Source organism: Glycine max, chromosome 3 (assembly GCF_000004515.6).
Source record: "Glycine max cultivar Williams 82 chromosome 3, Glycine_max_v4.0, whole genome shotgun sequence".
Lineage (NCBI taxonomy): Eukaryota > Viridiplantae > Streptophyta > Magnoliopsida > Fabales > Fabaceae > Glycine > Glycine max.
The window spans coordinates 40364304-40380799 of NC_016090.4; the positions used below are offsets into that span (position 1 = coordinate 40364304).

The window sequence follows — 16496 nt, forward strand, 5'->3', positions numbered from 1 at the left end:
ACACATTCTTCTACCTATGTGCATGTGGGTTGTATCTGTTTGGAGAAAGTTCGGGTCTACTTTGTGTACGTGTGTGAGACTGAAAGAGAAAGAGTCTGTGTGTGTGTACGTGCGTGGTGGCCGATTAAAACTTATGACTGACTGTCACTTTGAGGATGCCATTAAATAAGATATTAAGAAAGAGGCCAGGTTACGCGTAATACCATAGACAGCAAATAGCAAATTAAATTGACATAGACTGAGATATTATTTGTATAACTTTTTTTCGGAGAAAAGAGCTAAGAAGGAAAGACTTCAGGTATGACATAAGATGTAGCTCACGTATTATTTCTACAAATTTATCTTATAATTAACAGAAATACTACTATGAAAGAAAAATATAAAACAAGATAGGTAATATGAGAGAGAGAGAAATGAGTTATAAAAAAATGTATATAAACAATACCATAAATCTCTATCTCTATCTCTATCTCTATATATTATCCATTGTCATGTTATGACTATGTATATGAGCTTTTGGTTTTATCTCTCAAATGTTAAAGAGATCAAAACAAGAGATCAGACACCAGTTGGAAGCAGTCCTCCCACAAGTTTATATACTATACTTTTTCAGGGGGGTTAAATATATTTTATTCGATTCAAGTTTCGTCTATGGCTTTTTCTTGTCTTCTGGCAGAATAATCACATGAAGCCAGCCACTCTCTCTCTCTTACAGAATATGGGTACCCTCCAAAAAAAAACTTATATTATATTTCTTGGCTTTAGCTATTCTAACATCCCTTGTTTTCTTGCTTGTAGTACTGTCTGAAACCTTTGAAAGGTAGCTGTTTTCTTCTACTTTGCTAGAAAGCAAACCTTTCTCCCCTTTTTTACTAATATGCAAATGATACCCGGAGACCCCTTTTCACTATCCACTTCCCTCCCAGCAGGGCTTCCCAATGAACAAAGCACAAACACAAACCCTAATCCTAATCCTCCACCACCCAACAAAAAGAAGAGAAATCTACCAGGAACACCAGGTAATGCAAAATCATTTTTTTCATTAATTCTTCTCAAATAATTTGATTTTGCCACTTTTCTTCAAACGGGTTTTAACTTGTTTTGAATTTGGATTGGATTTTTTCTTATGCACAAATATTAACTGTTAGTTTGTTAGTTTCTATCAGTAGGAAATTCAAACCCACCAACTATCTCTCCCTCCCTTCACCCTTTACCACTGAAACAATCTTATATCTTCAAATTTGGATTGGATTATTATGCAGATCCAGATGCCGAGGTTATTGCTCTTTCGCCAAAGACTCTCATGGCCACAAACCGTTTCATCTGTGAAATATGCAACAAAGGGTTTCAGAGGGACCAGAACCTTCAGCTTCATAGAAGAGGTCACAACCTTCCTTGGAAGCTACGACAGAGATCAAACAAGGAAGTTCGGAAGAAGGTATATATCTGTCCAGAGAAAACCTGTGTCCACCACGACGCGGCAAGGGCTCTCGGTGATCTCACCGGAATAAAGAAGCATTACAGCAGAAAACACGGTGAGAAGAAGTGGAAGTGTGAAAAGTGCTCCAAAAAATACGCAGTTCAATCTGATTGGAAGGCTCACACCAAAACCTGTGGCACCAGAGAGTATAAGTGCGACTGTGGCAACCTCTTCTCCAGGTAATTAATTAATTCATACGTACACTTCTTTAATGAATACTTTCATGTTGATTTGATCAAGTGAAAGTTTTCGCGCCATATGCATTACTGACAAATTTATATCACTATTGGTATTTTTTGTCACTAATACTTTATCACTTAAATTTTACTCACAATTTCTTAAAAATTACATTATTGCTTTGTTGTTAAGTTTTTTTAATACTCTAAGTAGACATGAATTTGATTGTCGGTTACAAAGTCACGTAAAAACTCAGCTTCATCCTCATTTATTAATTAGCATTTAATTATAAGTTTTTGCAATCCTTTTATATTAGTGTGGATGAAATAAATGCTTATACTACATGTGTAAGGTATTTTCGTTTGTTCGTGAATTCAGTTTGGATTTAATGAGTAATAATTGATGTGCATATAGTAGTATGAATGATTAGGTAATTAATGGGGAATTTTCATTGAACTTTGCACAGGAAGGACAGTTTTATTACTCACAGGGCCTTCTGCGATGCCTTAGCTGACGAGAGTTCGAGACTCACCTCAGTTGCTTCAACAAGCCTAAATTTTAAGAGCGAAGATGCAACTATGATCAACACACAAGCTAGTTTGTCGACACGTGGATTAATCACTGACCATGGAATGCAAAATGTTTCACAATTTGGTCCACATGGGTTTCGTTTAATGAACATGGGCACAGACCAGCAAAGACCAAACTTGTCACTATGGTTGAACCAAGGAAATCACCACATTAACAATCCACTTGATGTGGCATTATCATCAAGCTCTTCTGGTTTGCCTGAGGTTGTGCACATGGCACAAGCTAATATTAATAATAATGCCTTAATTGGTTCTTCTTCAGTGTTCTCCAATTTTGGAATGCCTGCTTCTTCAAATTCATCTAATCCAAACCTAATGGGGAAAAAAGGAGATGGTGGAGCTTCAGATTTGGCATCAATGTATTCTGAGAGTCAAAACAAGAATTCAAACTCAACTTCTCCAATGTCAGCCACTGCTCTTTTGCAGAAAGCAGCACAGATGGGTTCCACCAGAAGCACCAACCCTTCAATTTTCAGTGGCAGTTTTGGAGTAATGAGCTCATCTTCCACACAAAGCACTAGTCTCAACAGCAATATTGCAAACCAAAGCTGTGACCAACTTAACCAAGCCTTTCAGAATTTTAATGCGACAAGCAGTAGTAGTGCAACTATGCTGGGAAGTTCTACTAACTTTAGCTCATTGACGCATTCATCAAACGGTTTTGACCAGTTTATGATGCAAAACAATGTGGAACCAACTCAGTTGAAGCTCCACCATCCTGGCTCAAACTCAGTGGAACATAACTTGACAAGAGATTTTCTTGGCGTGAGTGGAAATGGAGGTGGACAAGTACATCATGCATTTCTACCCCAAGAGCTGGCAAAGTTTGCTTCCTTAGGCTCATCAATGGGGTTGAATCAGTTCACTGTAGGCCATCAATGAAGTCCTTTCTGACTATAATTAATTAACTCATATCATGACATATCTAGTGTGGTCTCAATTCATGTGTAAAATAACACACCAAATTATTGGGAATTAGTTGGTGAAGGTTAATTGGGACCAAGTTAGAGAGCGAGTTCGAGATCAGAGATGCATGGTTCTTTGTGCGTGTTGTTAGCGGTTCGGAGGGTAAAAGGGACCCACTGCATGTTTGAGATGAAAGAAGAAACAGCTAGTTCCCCGAGCAGTGCATGTTCTCTAAGTAGTAGTTGTTCTTGTTGGTTTGTCTTCTGTCTTAACCTTGTTATTTTCTACTTAGCTTTTCTGCGGTCATTTTTTTTAATCTGTTACTGTGCTGCTGCCTCTTCTAAATATTATGATTTTTAAAATTCAATTAAAATTAAATATTAACACAGTTATTATTGCGACGTTTGAATAAACAAAGACAAACTTAAAAACAGACAGTAAATAAATCAGATCCATCATTTTTATCTTTTCTTTCTCGAAAGAAATAAAAGATATATACTATAAAGTAATAATAAAAAAAACTTGAAAAAAAAAATGAAACTTTGAAGAGCAGAAAAATTGAAAAAAATAAACACTTACTACAAGTATTAGGTACTTTTATTATTGTTGACCGTGAGTGGAAATTCGGTTACTGAACAACCCTACATGGCGTGGGTTAATGAGAAAAGCAAAATAATTAGTTCCCCGTCTTAGCATAAACCTTATGAGGAAGGTTGAATGTTTGGCGTATTGAAGTTATTATAACAATAAATAACTCTGTAGCCAACTTTACACGTTGGATATGTTAGTCATGTGGTAATCATATTATTTTTAAGGTTCTTATTAATAAGTATTTTTAAAACATTAGTAAAGAAATTAAATGAAGAACTTATTTATTTTAGACATCACATGAGAAATAAAATAAAATTATACAAAACATAATTACATCTCAATAAAAAATATTATTTTAATTTTTTAATTAATATCTTAAAATATTGATTAATATTTATCTATTTTTTAATGATGATTAAGGGAGTTCGCGAGAAGGAGATAAGCATTTTCTCGTTTCTTATTTGGTTGCCTTTTTGGTAGATATATCAAGTGCTGCACAGTAGTAGTTTTAAATAGCCAGAATCTAGATGCTAGGCTAGCTTTTCCATAGACCCTAATTTATAATGGCTAAATCTCTAGCTAGTTGCTACTAATAAGTGTTAAACAGTGAAGGTTTCGTTTGAACCTTTTGATTTGTAAAATACGTACTACAACTTTATAGTATTAATTAAAATTGAATTAAGGCTGCTTAAATTTTAGTGCTTGCTTTCATTGCCTGTTGCTTTCAGGTCAAACTTCTTTATTTGGTGGTATACTGAATTAATAAAAGACAGTCTATGGTTGCTATTTGCTGCTCTGCATAGAAACTGCTTCCTTCCAGTTCAGATCGATGTTTGAAAAATGGAAACGATGGCAAATCCAAACATCATTAAGCAAACTTCACCGGTTTAACTTAATGAAAACTTATTACAAAGGATTGATGGAATTTTTTTTATTTGCATTAATCTGTTAGTTAATTTGGTTAGAAATGTAGTAATGGAAATGGGTTTTGTTAGAAACTTACAAAGATATATAATGAAATACCATTTGCATAGAGGAATATTGAATAGATTACAGTGACATAGTATAAAATACAGTTTTTAAACAAGATTTTACTTTATCTAAAAAAAGATTATTTAATTTACCTAATATCACAGTACTCTTTGGCATGGATGAAATGTTAATACATACCCATTCATACATGATACTAAAACCAGCTCCATATATACTTTGATTAGGGTAAAATATTTACATTTAAAATCCACTTCATATTATAATATGACATTTTTTTAATGAACAATGCCAATATAATGAGATTTAAACATATAACCACATGTAAATCACCACTCGAATTCTCAACAACTAGGCCAATCCTAGTATGTTATTTTTCAAATCTGAATGTTTATTCTTAATTTAATAAGAATATTTATTCTATTTAAAGCATTTCTGTATTTTTGGTTAATTTTGAATTCCTTTTAAATATTATATCTTGATTTTAATTTAAATTATGATACAATATATGATGTTTAGTATATATTTTCTTTAGATGAACCAAATTTTAATTTAAAGTTATTGTAATATTAAACAATTTTAATTTAATTTGATTTTAAAATTTTGAATTTCAACATCTCATGTTAATAAAGATTATTTGTCTTAATTTTGATAATTTAAGTCTATATTTTCACTCAATTTTAAAATTCTTCTATCATTAATTAAACCTTATTTAATGTAATAAAATATTTATCATAAATAATAAAAACTATATTACTTTCTTTGATCTATATATATATATATATATATATATATATATATATATATAATTTTTCTCTTTTATTTATCATTCGGTCATAAAAGTCCTCATTTGGTTATAATTTTTCTACAATCTATCAAATGTAAATAACTACACTTTTTTTAATATGCATCTATCATTTCTCATTTGGTTGATGAATTGAACTATATTAACTTACTTTTTTCTCTTAAATAACCCTGCGAGAAAAGAAGCCAATAAGCAGTAAATGCATGCTTTCATTTTGTGTTAGTGTTCTAAGCAATGAATCGACCTTCATTATCTTGTGCTTTATTAAGATGCCCCTCATCCTCATGGACCTATATCATAGGACCTTATAATGTTGTACTTTGCGATTATTGCGAAACAGTGTTTGAATTTTTAATGCTTTCCACTGTCTTTATTTTATACTATAGTTAAGTATGTTCTGGCCAATTGATGCAGTTCCATGTAAATACTAAGTGGATGGTAAGAGCATCATCTTTGAACGTGCACGAAGGAAGAGATCCTAATAAATAAAAGGCAAAATATTTTGGATAAATCCTCGTATTGATCTCTAAAAATATGAGATAATGGTAATCATTAAAAGATAAAAAATTTAAATTTAATCTTTAAAACTGTGACGGATTGATCTCTCATATTTCTAAATTGAATTTAAATAATTTTTAAAGAAATTTTATATCAATTTAAATTATTTATTGTAAATTTTATTATATTTAATATGTTAATTTTTTTTATAAAACTTAATTATATAAAACAAATAGTTATTCTGTAGAAAATATATAAATTAAGATACTAATTTAATTAATGATTTGAGAAAAAATCATAAAAAGATAAATATTTTAGTGAGAGCAAAAATCATAAAAAAAAAGATAAATATTTTTCTATTCTTCCTGTCTTCTTCTCTCTCTTTGCTGGTTTCGAATCGAAGACTCATAATCTAAGAAATGCATTCCAAACCATCAAATCATTCGGGCCGGAAACCGGAAACAATCAGTCCAACCTTGCATGCATGCATTCTTTGATGTTGAACACTTGAAATCTTGGACCCTTACCAATGCTTGGGGTGATATTGGTATATCTTTATTTACTATAGAATACAGAACCAGACACACATTTCAACGAGTTGCATGCTATTTATTGGAGGGCATTTGTATCCTATACTTACCATCTTGTATCCTACAACTTTTATTTTATTTGTATTGACAAAAATATTCTTAATGACTTATGTCTCACCAAGTCTGAGCAACTTTCTTTTCCAACCCTAATATCTCATTTCTCCCTTTTCATTTGTGTGCCGCCAAAGTCTCAAGCCCCCACCACATAATTGTGCCACCAACAAAGGTTTGTGTCATCTTTTGAGCCCTCACTATGGATAACCTGACTGCAATGGCATGGCCGCACTTGCATCTCTCTCATCATGTTCACTTTCTTTAAAACAAACAACTCAGACTTATCTTCATCCTCTACATATGTTGCAATGGAAATGGTTTTTTCTTTTGACACCTTGAATCTTTAATCATGTTGAGAACAACATCAACATTCAATGCCTAAAAATGTAAAACAGAGACTCATAATTCAAAATGCACATCAAAACAATACCTAATGTGATTTAACTAGAAACTTTGCCCCAAAATCATTGAAGATGATAATAAAGTATGATTCTCTGTAGAAACTTTGCGCACAAGCGATGAAAAGTGTCACAACCCAACCATTTTAGAATAGTTAATTCGGAAAGTAAAAGTTACTTTCCATAATAGTTTAGTAGCACCCTTTTCTAGAATAGTCATTTAGGGAGATAACTTTTATCTTTCGAAATAATTTTAGAACACTTATTTCTATTATAAAAAAGTTAGTTCGAAAGGTGAAAAATTCTTTCTAGAAGAGAAATAAGTGTTTTAAAATTATTTTGAAATGTAAAAATTACTTTTTAAAATGACTCCAAAATAATTCCAGAATAACTATTTTGAAAGATAATCATCTTAAAATAGAAATAAGTGCTACAAAATGATTCTGGAATAGTTAAAAGGTAATCATTCTAAAATATAAATAAGTGTTATAAAACTATTATGAAATAATTATTCTGAAAGATTATTTTTACCTTCTAAAATGAATATTCTTGATGAAAAGACTATTTTTGTTCACACACATAAAATAAAATATGCATAATACAAATTAGAAGGTGCATCATTCAAATCCCCCTATTCCCCTATTGCAGTTGTCACAAAACCGATTAAACACTTTATCTAAGCCCAAATAAAACTCGACCCACGTAGTCCTTCTATTTCTCTTTGTGACTCTTAACCGAAACCCAATTAAAGTCCTAACTGCATTGTCACTTATAAGTTCAAGAGCTAACTCTCATCGCAGTCGTAAAATATTACTACAACTACCTCTCGAAATGTAGCTCATACAAAATTGATTAGATGTTAATATATGGTCATTTTGCAATCAAATGCAATCGATTCGTCTATCACGAAAAAAATAACAAAAGGTACATTGCTTTAACACTGCAATTTCATTGCACTGGTACATTTAAAAATTATTTCCAAAATCAAACTTTTAATTCAATTACATGTAATAAATGTATCATTATGCTTTGGCTTGTTGCCTCAAAGAGACCCCTTATACATGTGTTAGGTTTTTATACGTTTAATTTGGGATTTAATGCGTAACAGCCTAAGTTAATGGAGAATTTTCATGGAGTTTTGCACAGGAAGAACAGCTTTATTACTTACATCACGGGGCCTTCTTGATGCCTTTTGTTGAAGAGAGTGCGAGCGAGACTCAACTCATCAGTTGCTACCCACAAGTCCAAATTTTTAGAGCGAATGAAGAAGCAGGTATGCGAGTACAGTGATATATACTTGACTTGAGTCCACAGAGCAAATTTATTTTTCTAGGCATAATATTTTTTTTATTAGCAAATAAATACTTATATTGAATAAAAAACAGGTATAAGACATACCTTCCTAGTTGTTACAAAATCAACCACAAAGTGGTCTAAAAATCCCTATGATCAACCATTGAACATTAAGGTACAATATTAAAGTTTTTATTTGGTATTTGACTAATTCTTTTTTTATTGATCGATTCATTTCGAAATAGAATGATTCATCTAAATGCAATCTCATATATAAGATTGAAGATCAAGTTCCGAACCTTAATCAGAGAATTTAAGCGTTAAATCACTTGTGTCGATAAAGTTTGATCAATTGTTAATTAACAATTGTCTTTTATTATTTATTTATTTTTTATTATCTTCATTTTGTTAACTTATTTTTACATTAAATAAAGATTTTAGAACGAAAACCCGTAAAAAAAATAGGTATTTTAGAATACCTCAATTTTGTTTTATTTTAAAGAGAGAATACCTCAGTTTTTAGCAATTCAATTTTCAAATTTTTTTAATGAGGTGTTTATGAGGACTATGCCAAGTTTGAACAAAGGACATTAAGTCTTAAGGATATATTTAATAGGAAATAAGTTTATTCATATAAGAAAATCATAATTTATGAGAAAGTCAATTACTGAAAATCATAATAACTAAAAATAATTAAAATACGTTTGATTAGTTATAATATATTTTTTCACAATTAAAATTCTGTATATCTGGTTAAAGTAAAACTTTCTTCTATATGTAATATTTTTTACAAACATATCCTTTATTAAAAAAATTAATTAAATATTTTATTGTCATTTTTTATTAAAAATATGACACTTGCCTAATTTAATTATAAATTTTAAATAAATATATGCATAAAAAACATTTGCTAAAGAAAATCAAACAACTAGTTTGATTTTTTTTTATTAATATTAATTATTTGATTTAATTATGACGTTGTTGTATTTGATTGAAATATTATTATAGCTTACTATCGCATTAGAAGTCATTGAATTATAATATTATTCATAATATATTTATCCTGTTAAAAACTACATAGTACATCAAACATGTGCAATACAAAAGCATAATTAGATAATATGTCTAACATATTATTATAATAAACTAGTGAAGAGAATAGGTGGTGCCGTGGTGGTGTGTTCACATTATAAAACATAATTATGTATTATAATTATCATTATCATTGCATTATAGCATGGTTATAAACTACATAGATATAAAAGATGAATTGCCCCACGTTAATATATATATATATATATATATATATATATATATATATATATATATATATATATATATATATATATATTGTAAAAGAGATTGTTGAATTAAAAGAGTAGGTGATTTATATGAAAATTGTTGAGATAAATATCAACTATTTAGGGGATCTACGTTTAAAAAAAAGGATAAAAGAAGTTTTTTTACAGATTTCAAAATTAATATTTTTTTTCTTTCAAAATATGAATGAGTGTAAGGTTCAAGAATGGAGATAAACTTTTGAATAAAGATGAACACTGAGTGAAGAAATTTTGTAATTGAGAAACTAAAATTCTCAATATAAGATTTTCATAAAATAAAAAAAATTCTCTTACCAAACTTTCACTTAAAAATAGTATTGACAAAGAATAATTCTTAAAAATATTGTTTATTAACTATTCTAATTTATGTAAAGAGATTTCAACAATTTATTTTTAAAGTAATTGTTTATATGGTTAAAAATAATCATATATTATAATTTAAATAATTTAGTATAAATAATTTATATATTTAAAGATATTTATTTTATATAAATTTTAATTATTATATAATTTATCCATTAAAAATATGTATTTATTATAAATTGTAATTGTATAAAATAAACAATTATCATTTGCTAAACTATTGGTTAAAATTAAGGATAAATGATCATTTTATTCTTAAATGTGTAAACAAGTGATAATTTAATTCTTATAAAAATAAAAAATTTGATTTAATTATTGAATGTGGAAAAAGTGTGATAAATATTTTTTATGTATAACTTTTTGAAAAAAAAATTTGATAAATAAGTTCATGACAATTTAATTTTTAAGATTTACATCTTAATGTCAAATTTTTTTTAAAAAATATAATTTAATGTCAAATTAATATTTGAATATATAACAACTTAATAATAAAATAATCTTATAAATTTAATGAAAGAAAGAAATTATTATACTTTTATATATATTCAGTGACTAAGTTATAAAATTTGTTATATTAGGCACTAAATTATAACTTTTACACATTGTTTTTAGAAAACTAATTTAAATATTTAGGAACTAAAATATCATTTATTTTAAAATTAAATTGAATAATGAAAATGATGAGATGTCATTTTAAGAGTAGCAATTTGGCGTGGCAGATCAATATTGGTCGTATTTTGCAGCTGTGTTATGTAAAGGAGACAGCGTTGTGGTAAAATCCACGTGTAGAGCGGTGATTGGAGAAGCTACGTGGGATGACATGTAGAACATCGTGCCTTGTAGGCAAAAGCAGCTATTACTATTAGCCTATTAGGTTTCGCTTCTTGTTCCAACTCCTCCAGTTCATCGTAATAAAAAAATTAATAGTCTCCGTGTGGTGATTCTGACGAACAGTGCCCTCGACTTGTTCTCTGCGAATGTGAAAAATAACTAACGAGGATTCGAAATCACAGAGGAAAAGAGAGATCTCACAATGTTCAATGTTATAGGTTTTTCGTTGTTGACGATGGATTCGGTGGCGTACAGGGGATTGCTCTACACATTCTTCGTACTCAATTTTGTTTTGGTCTGCCAACTCATTCTCCTTCAACCTCTCGTCTCTGCTTCCGGTACCACCCTGATCTCTTTCCATCGATTCATTTTCTCTTCCCTTTTCTTATTTACTGTTTTTTTTTTTTTTTACAATTTAATTGTAGATTGGTACTCTGCATAGGAAATAAATTTAATGGGGATATCTATTAGAAACTGAAGTAGATTAACAAGATATGTTGGTGTGCCATTGGATTTAATGGTAGATAAGTGTTAAGAAATAAGAACCCAGGAGATATAAGGTTGGTCTAGTTGGAGAAGGGAGGGGGGAGGGGGGAGTGGTCTTGGGTTCGAACCCCCTAATTGACGTTTCTAACAAAACTAATATTTACTGATAAAAGAAAAGAAAAGTAAGAAACCAACAAGCAGAATCTGAGGTTTGAGAGAGAGCTGAGAAAACAGAGAAAGTGAAAGAGCGTATCTGTCATGGTAGATTTTGAATGTCAAACAGAGAAAAGGGTGTCTCATTAAGTGAGCTAGTGCTTAGTTCTTCAATATTAACAATTTAGAATGAATCCTCTTCTATCCCTCCTATTTAAGCTTAACCACGAAACCCATTTTCAAAATACTCTTAACTAATTATGTAGCTACTCTAACAGCTTTGCCTCATCTTTTTTCATTCTAATGTCTTGGATCCTAGAAAAAAATGAATGTTGCATACACCTGATCCTGAATGACTTCACCATGAATCTCTTGTGTATTCCCTACAATGACGTGTTTTTTGAACAGCCCCGTTGAAAGCCATGCTGTGCATTGGCTATTGCTTTCTGTTCTTTGTATAATTTTCCCTCATCTTCTGGATTGTTTTAATGTTTTCCGTGGTTCACTTTTATCCCATGTTTTGCATAATTGCACTCTGAAGTGAAATTTTTGTTACCAGGCATAAATTTCCAAGTTTGTTAATTACACATGTTGTGGTATATGGTGTTTTGCCTCAATTTTTATTTTTAAATTTAACAAGGAAACCTTGTTTATCAATTAGGAGAATGATGAAAAATATTTAAGTGCACAAATCCCACTACAAAATCTTTTTCCTATTTTTATTACTTCTCTTGAAGTTCTGCAGCGGTTTTATGTTCAAGTTTGATAACAGTTTCTGTTGCCTGAACTGTCTTTGTTTTGTTTTTGTGGATGTGATCAGATGGAAAACCTGAAAATGCTGCTGAGTTGTTTGAGCGGGCATCACAGAACATAAAAGTTAAAGATTATACTGAGGCACTTGATGATCTAAATGCTGCAATAGAAGCAGACCCAACCCTTTCAAAAGCGTACCTTTTCAGAGCTTCAGTTCTTCGTCAGTTATGCAGGTGTGGTTCATTTGCAAGTATTATTCCTGCCTCCCTGTTTTTGAATCTCTGATAACATTCCTTGTTAAATTCTGGGCTAAGCTTTTGGAATATTAATTAAGCACATCATATTTTGATTTCCATATTCTATTTCCTAATGACAGGAGATACTGTCAAAGATGTCGGTTACTAAAGTGATGCCCTCTTGAGCATTTCTTTATGCACATTCAAAGTGCTTTTAGACTGTGTTCTTTTATTTATTTAATGCTGACTCGTTCAAAATTATTTGTATTTTAAAATTTTCCACTTTTTTGTTGGGACTTGTGAGGGAGTGGGGGATATATCCCAAACCTTCTTATTATTGATCAAGCATTGTGAAAAACAGCAGTACTGCTCTCCTTCCTGGTGCATTCCTTCCTAAAGTTAGCAGAGATATAAACAGAGCCCCTATTTTTGAAATTTTGTTTCAGAAACTGACCATCATGATTCTTTCCTTTTGTCACATCCCATCCCTCATCTTCCCCTTCATCCCAAGTCTCTCAAATTCCTAATAGGGAAGTTATATCATTCAGGTGCTTTTTGGCTAATGTAGATATGAGCAATCTGAGAGGAGCTACAAAAAGTTTCTGGAGTTAAAACCTGGAGATTCAGCTGCAGAAAAGGAGCTCTCTCAACTATTGCAGGCTCAAAGTGCTCTAGAAACAGCTCAGTCCCTCTATGATTCAGGCAACTTCTCAAAATCTTTGGAATATATTGATAAAGTTGTTCTTGTTTTTTCTTCAGCTTGCAATAAGGTAACTCTTTTATGCTCTTATAGTTCCGTAAATATCTTTTATATTTTATGTCTCTCTAATTACACTATATAGTCTTAAAGTGAATGCCTAAGCATTGGGTTTGGGCTGGTATTTGGTGTGTGGAACTAGCATGTTAACTCTATATGCATTATTTTCTGCAGGCTAAGCTTCTTAAAGTGAAGGTGTTAATTGCTGATAAAGAGTATGAGAGTGCTATTGCTGAGTCTGGGTTTCTTCTCAAGGAAGATGAAAATAATTTAGAGGCATTGTTGTTACGTGGCCGTGCATATTACTATTTAGCTGATCATGATGTTGCCACTAGGTTTGTCTTGTGGAAATTATGTTAACATAGGCATTTGAATAATTTTTTTTATATAATCAATCTTATATGTGAACATATATTCAGGCATTTTCAGAAAGGCCTCCGCCTAGATCCAGAGCATAGTGAACTGAAAAAGGCATATTTTGGATTGAAAAATCTACTAAAAAAGAGTAAAAGTGTAAGCCTGGATCTACAATGGAAATTTCTTTTTACATTGCATCTGAAGTCTATTTTCCTTTCTTCTTTCTTTTGGGTGTTGAAGAATGGTTGGTTGTCTTTTGATTTCTATATGAAAGGCTGAAGATAATGCAAACAAGGGTAAACTACGCGTGGCAGTGGAGGAATTCAAAGCTGCACTTGCTGTTGACCCTATCCATCTTGCACACAATGTAGATCTTCATTTTGGCTTATGTAAAGTGCTAGTCAAGCTTGGCAGAGGAAAAGATGCCTTGGACAGTTGTAGTGAAGCTCTTAAGATTGATGAGGAGCTTGTGGAAGCTCTTGTTCAGGTTCACTATAATCTTAAACATCATTGTGCATTTGTGCTTGTTTCAACTTTTAGCTGTATTTTTTTGGGCAATAGTCTGCTAGCAATTTGTCTCTTCATTGTTTGATTGCTTTGTTGAGTGCAATGGAACAAATACGGAATTGCAGTAAAATATACTGTAGTGTAGGCTGCACTTAGTACCTGTCTTATCTCGATGTTATTTGTTGCAGAGAGGAGAAGCTAAACTCTTAACAGAGGATTGGGAGGGAGCTGTGGAGGATCTGAGATCAGCTGCTCAAAAATCTCCTCAGGTTTGTTATATAAGTTGTACTCATATAGCATGCTCCAGATCACTAATAAATTATAATTTAGGATGAGTTTTGTGAGGAACAAATATTCAATGTCGAATTCCCTTCCTCTGGATTAGAAGTAAGGATAAGAAATCCTTGAAAAAGATACAAAAAAACACACTCATCCTAGAAGTAAGTGTTTGATGGAGAGATTAACTAAACAAAGCTAGTCGTTGTCTATTCATATAAGGTTAAAGAAGAACTTTAACTTTTTTATGCTCCCTACTTTCCTCAGCAGCACTGGTACCAATATTCATTTCTGTTAATCCCTTAGTTCATAATCAGTTCTGAATTTCTTACACTTTTAAGATTGAAATCCCTCAGTCTCAGTTTATTAATTAATATGATGCATAAATATAATTTTTTTAAAAGCTCCCAACAGTTAGTTGTTGGCTCATACCCCATTATAAATTACTTGCATTTGTATGTGTATGCGGTTTGGAGGTTCAGAATTGTCTGTAGACTTTAGTTGTATTAATTTTAAGCAGAAAATATACCTTACCGTTTAAAGCTTTCCCTTTTCTCCCTGTTTCGTGTTCTTTGCATTTATTCCTAGAGTTTACTTTTGATCATTGTCAGTGTGAAAAGATTTCAGTTTTTACATTATCAGCAAGTATCGAAGTGCCTTATTAACATAGTATCTTAAGGTTTTTGACTTGCTGTGAATTGAAAGTTTTCAAGTTTCAACAGTTCTTTGAACTAATTCTGTGTGTTTGAGTAATAGTTTATCTATAACTGCAGGATATGAATATCCGTGAAGCAGTAATGAGGGCCGAGAAAGCTTTAAAGATAAGCAAACGCAAGGACTACTACAAAATTTTGGGAATTTCAAAAACAGCTTCGGCTGCTGATATAAAACGTGCCTACAAGAAACTCGCCTTACAATGGCATCCAGATAAGAATGTCGAAAAGAGGGAAGAAGCAGAGGCTCAATTCCGAGAAATCGCTGCTGCATATGAGGTCTATTACTATTACTATCACGTGTTTTGATATTAGGTGAAATTTAAGTGGGACCCATCAAATTTTGTCTTACTTCCATTTTGGTGGAACTTGTACCAAATTCACCCAATAAGTGTGTTAAGAAGAGTGTGTAGTTACTAGCATTTCTCTTTTTGGGTATATTTATCTTGCTTACACAATCATATTTTTTGTTGTTATGGGCATTAATCTGGATTTGAATATTTTGTTGAATAACTGATTGTTGCAATGTGTTTTAGGTTCTCAGCGACGAAGACAAGCGTGTAAGATATGACAGAGGGGAGGACCTTGAAGAGGCGGGAATGGGTGGTGGTGGCGGCGGTTTCAACCCTTTTGGTGGTGGGGGGTATACATATACTTTTGAGGGTGGCTTCCCTGGTGGTGGATTTGGAGGGGGCTTTCCTGGCGGTGGCGGCGGTGGATTTGAGTTCCATTTTTGATTGAGAAAGCCGCATGCACTCCCCATATATATATATATATATTTAATTTTCTGAAGGGACCACAACAATTATATTTGACTAATCACTTGCTAACGGTTGTTGAGATAAATACGTAGGCCATCCCCGGATGCTTGTAAGATAAGAAACGTGCTCTAGAGAATTTTTGCTTTATGCAGAAGTGATGGGGTTGGATGTTAGTTAAGGAGGCACATTTTGATGTAGCACATTTCCTTTTGTGGTGGTTGTCACTATGTAACGATTACTTCAAATTCCAAGCAACCATGATACATTTTGATGGATTTAAATCTATTGAATTGCTTCGCAATTAACATCATGGTAATTTGAGTTGCCGCTTGAAGTCTATTTAGTTGCAATATCGAATAAAATTTTTAATTCTTTTTTCTTGTCCTTTGCTTATATTTGGACCTGTCACGCGTGCAGTTGTGGACTGTAAATTTAATGTGGTGCTTTTTTTTGAATTTGAATAATAGATAAAATACTTTTTTTTAGTAGATTACACTTACATCTCTTGCTTTTTTTAAAAAAAATTGCACCCGACATTTTTTTTTTACCTTACAAAAAAATTTCTTAATTTTTAACTCATTATACTTAGAC

At 31.6% G+C, this 16496-nt stretch overlaps 2 protein-coding genes across 3 annotated transcripts; both read left to right on the top strand.

The window, feature by feature from the left end:
• The first annotated feature begins 467 nt into the window (after positions 1-467).
• LOC100812495 (zinc finger protein JACKDAW) lies at positions 468-3406 on the top strand. 2 transcript variants are annotated; one of them, XM_014773874.3, is made up of 4 exons: positions 503-722; positions 799-1019; positions 1263-1659; positions 2124-3406. In XM_014773874.3, exons 2-4 carry the CDS (start codon positions 878-880, stop codon positions 3127-3129), a joined length of 1545 nt encoding a protein of 514 aa, XP_014629360.1. In that variant the 5' UTR covers positions 503-722; positions 799-877; the 3' UTR covers positions 3130-3406. The 2 variants fall into 2 exon arrangements, with proteins under 2 accessions (XP_040870057.1, XP_014629360.1); XM_041014123.1 differs by having other exon boundaries at positions 468-1019.
• A 7538-nt stretch (positions 3407-10944) lies between these two features.
• On the top strand, positions 10945-16181 carry LOC100781496 (dnaJ protein P58IPK homolog). The gene is made up of 9 exons (XM_003521336.5): positions 10945-11244; positions 12366-12531; positions 13103-13304; positions 13466-13626; positions 13711-13804; positions 13923-14135; positions 14344-14424; positions 15205-15423; positions 15681-16181. The coding sequence occupies exons 1-9, from the start codon at positions 11109-11111 to the stop codon at positions 15879-15881; spliced, it is 1473 nt and encodes a 490-aa protein (XP_003521384.2). The 5' UTR covers positions 10945-11108; the 3' UTR covers positions 15882-16181.
• Positions 16182-16496: the final 315 nt, after the last annotated feature.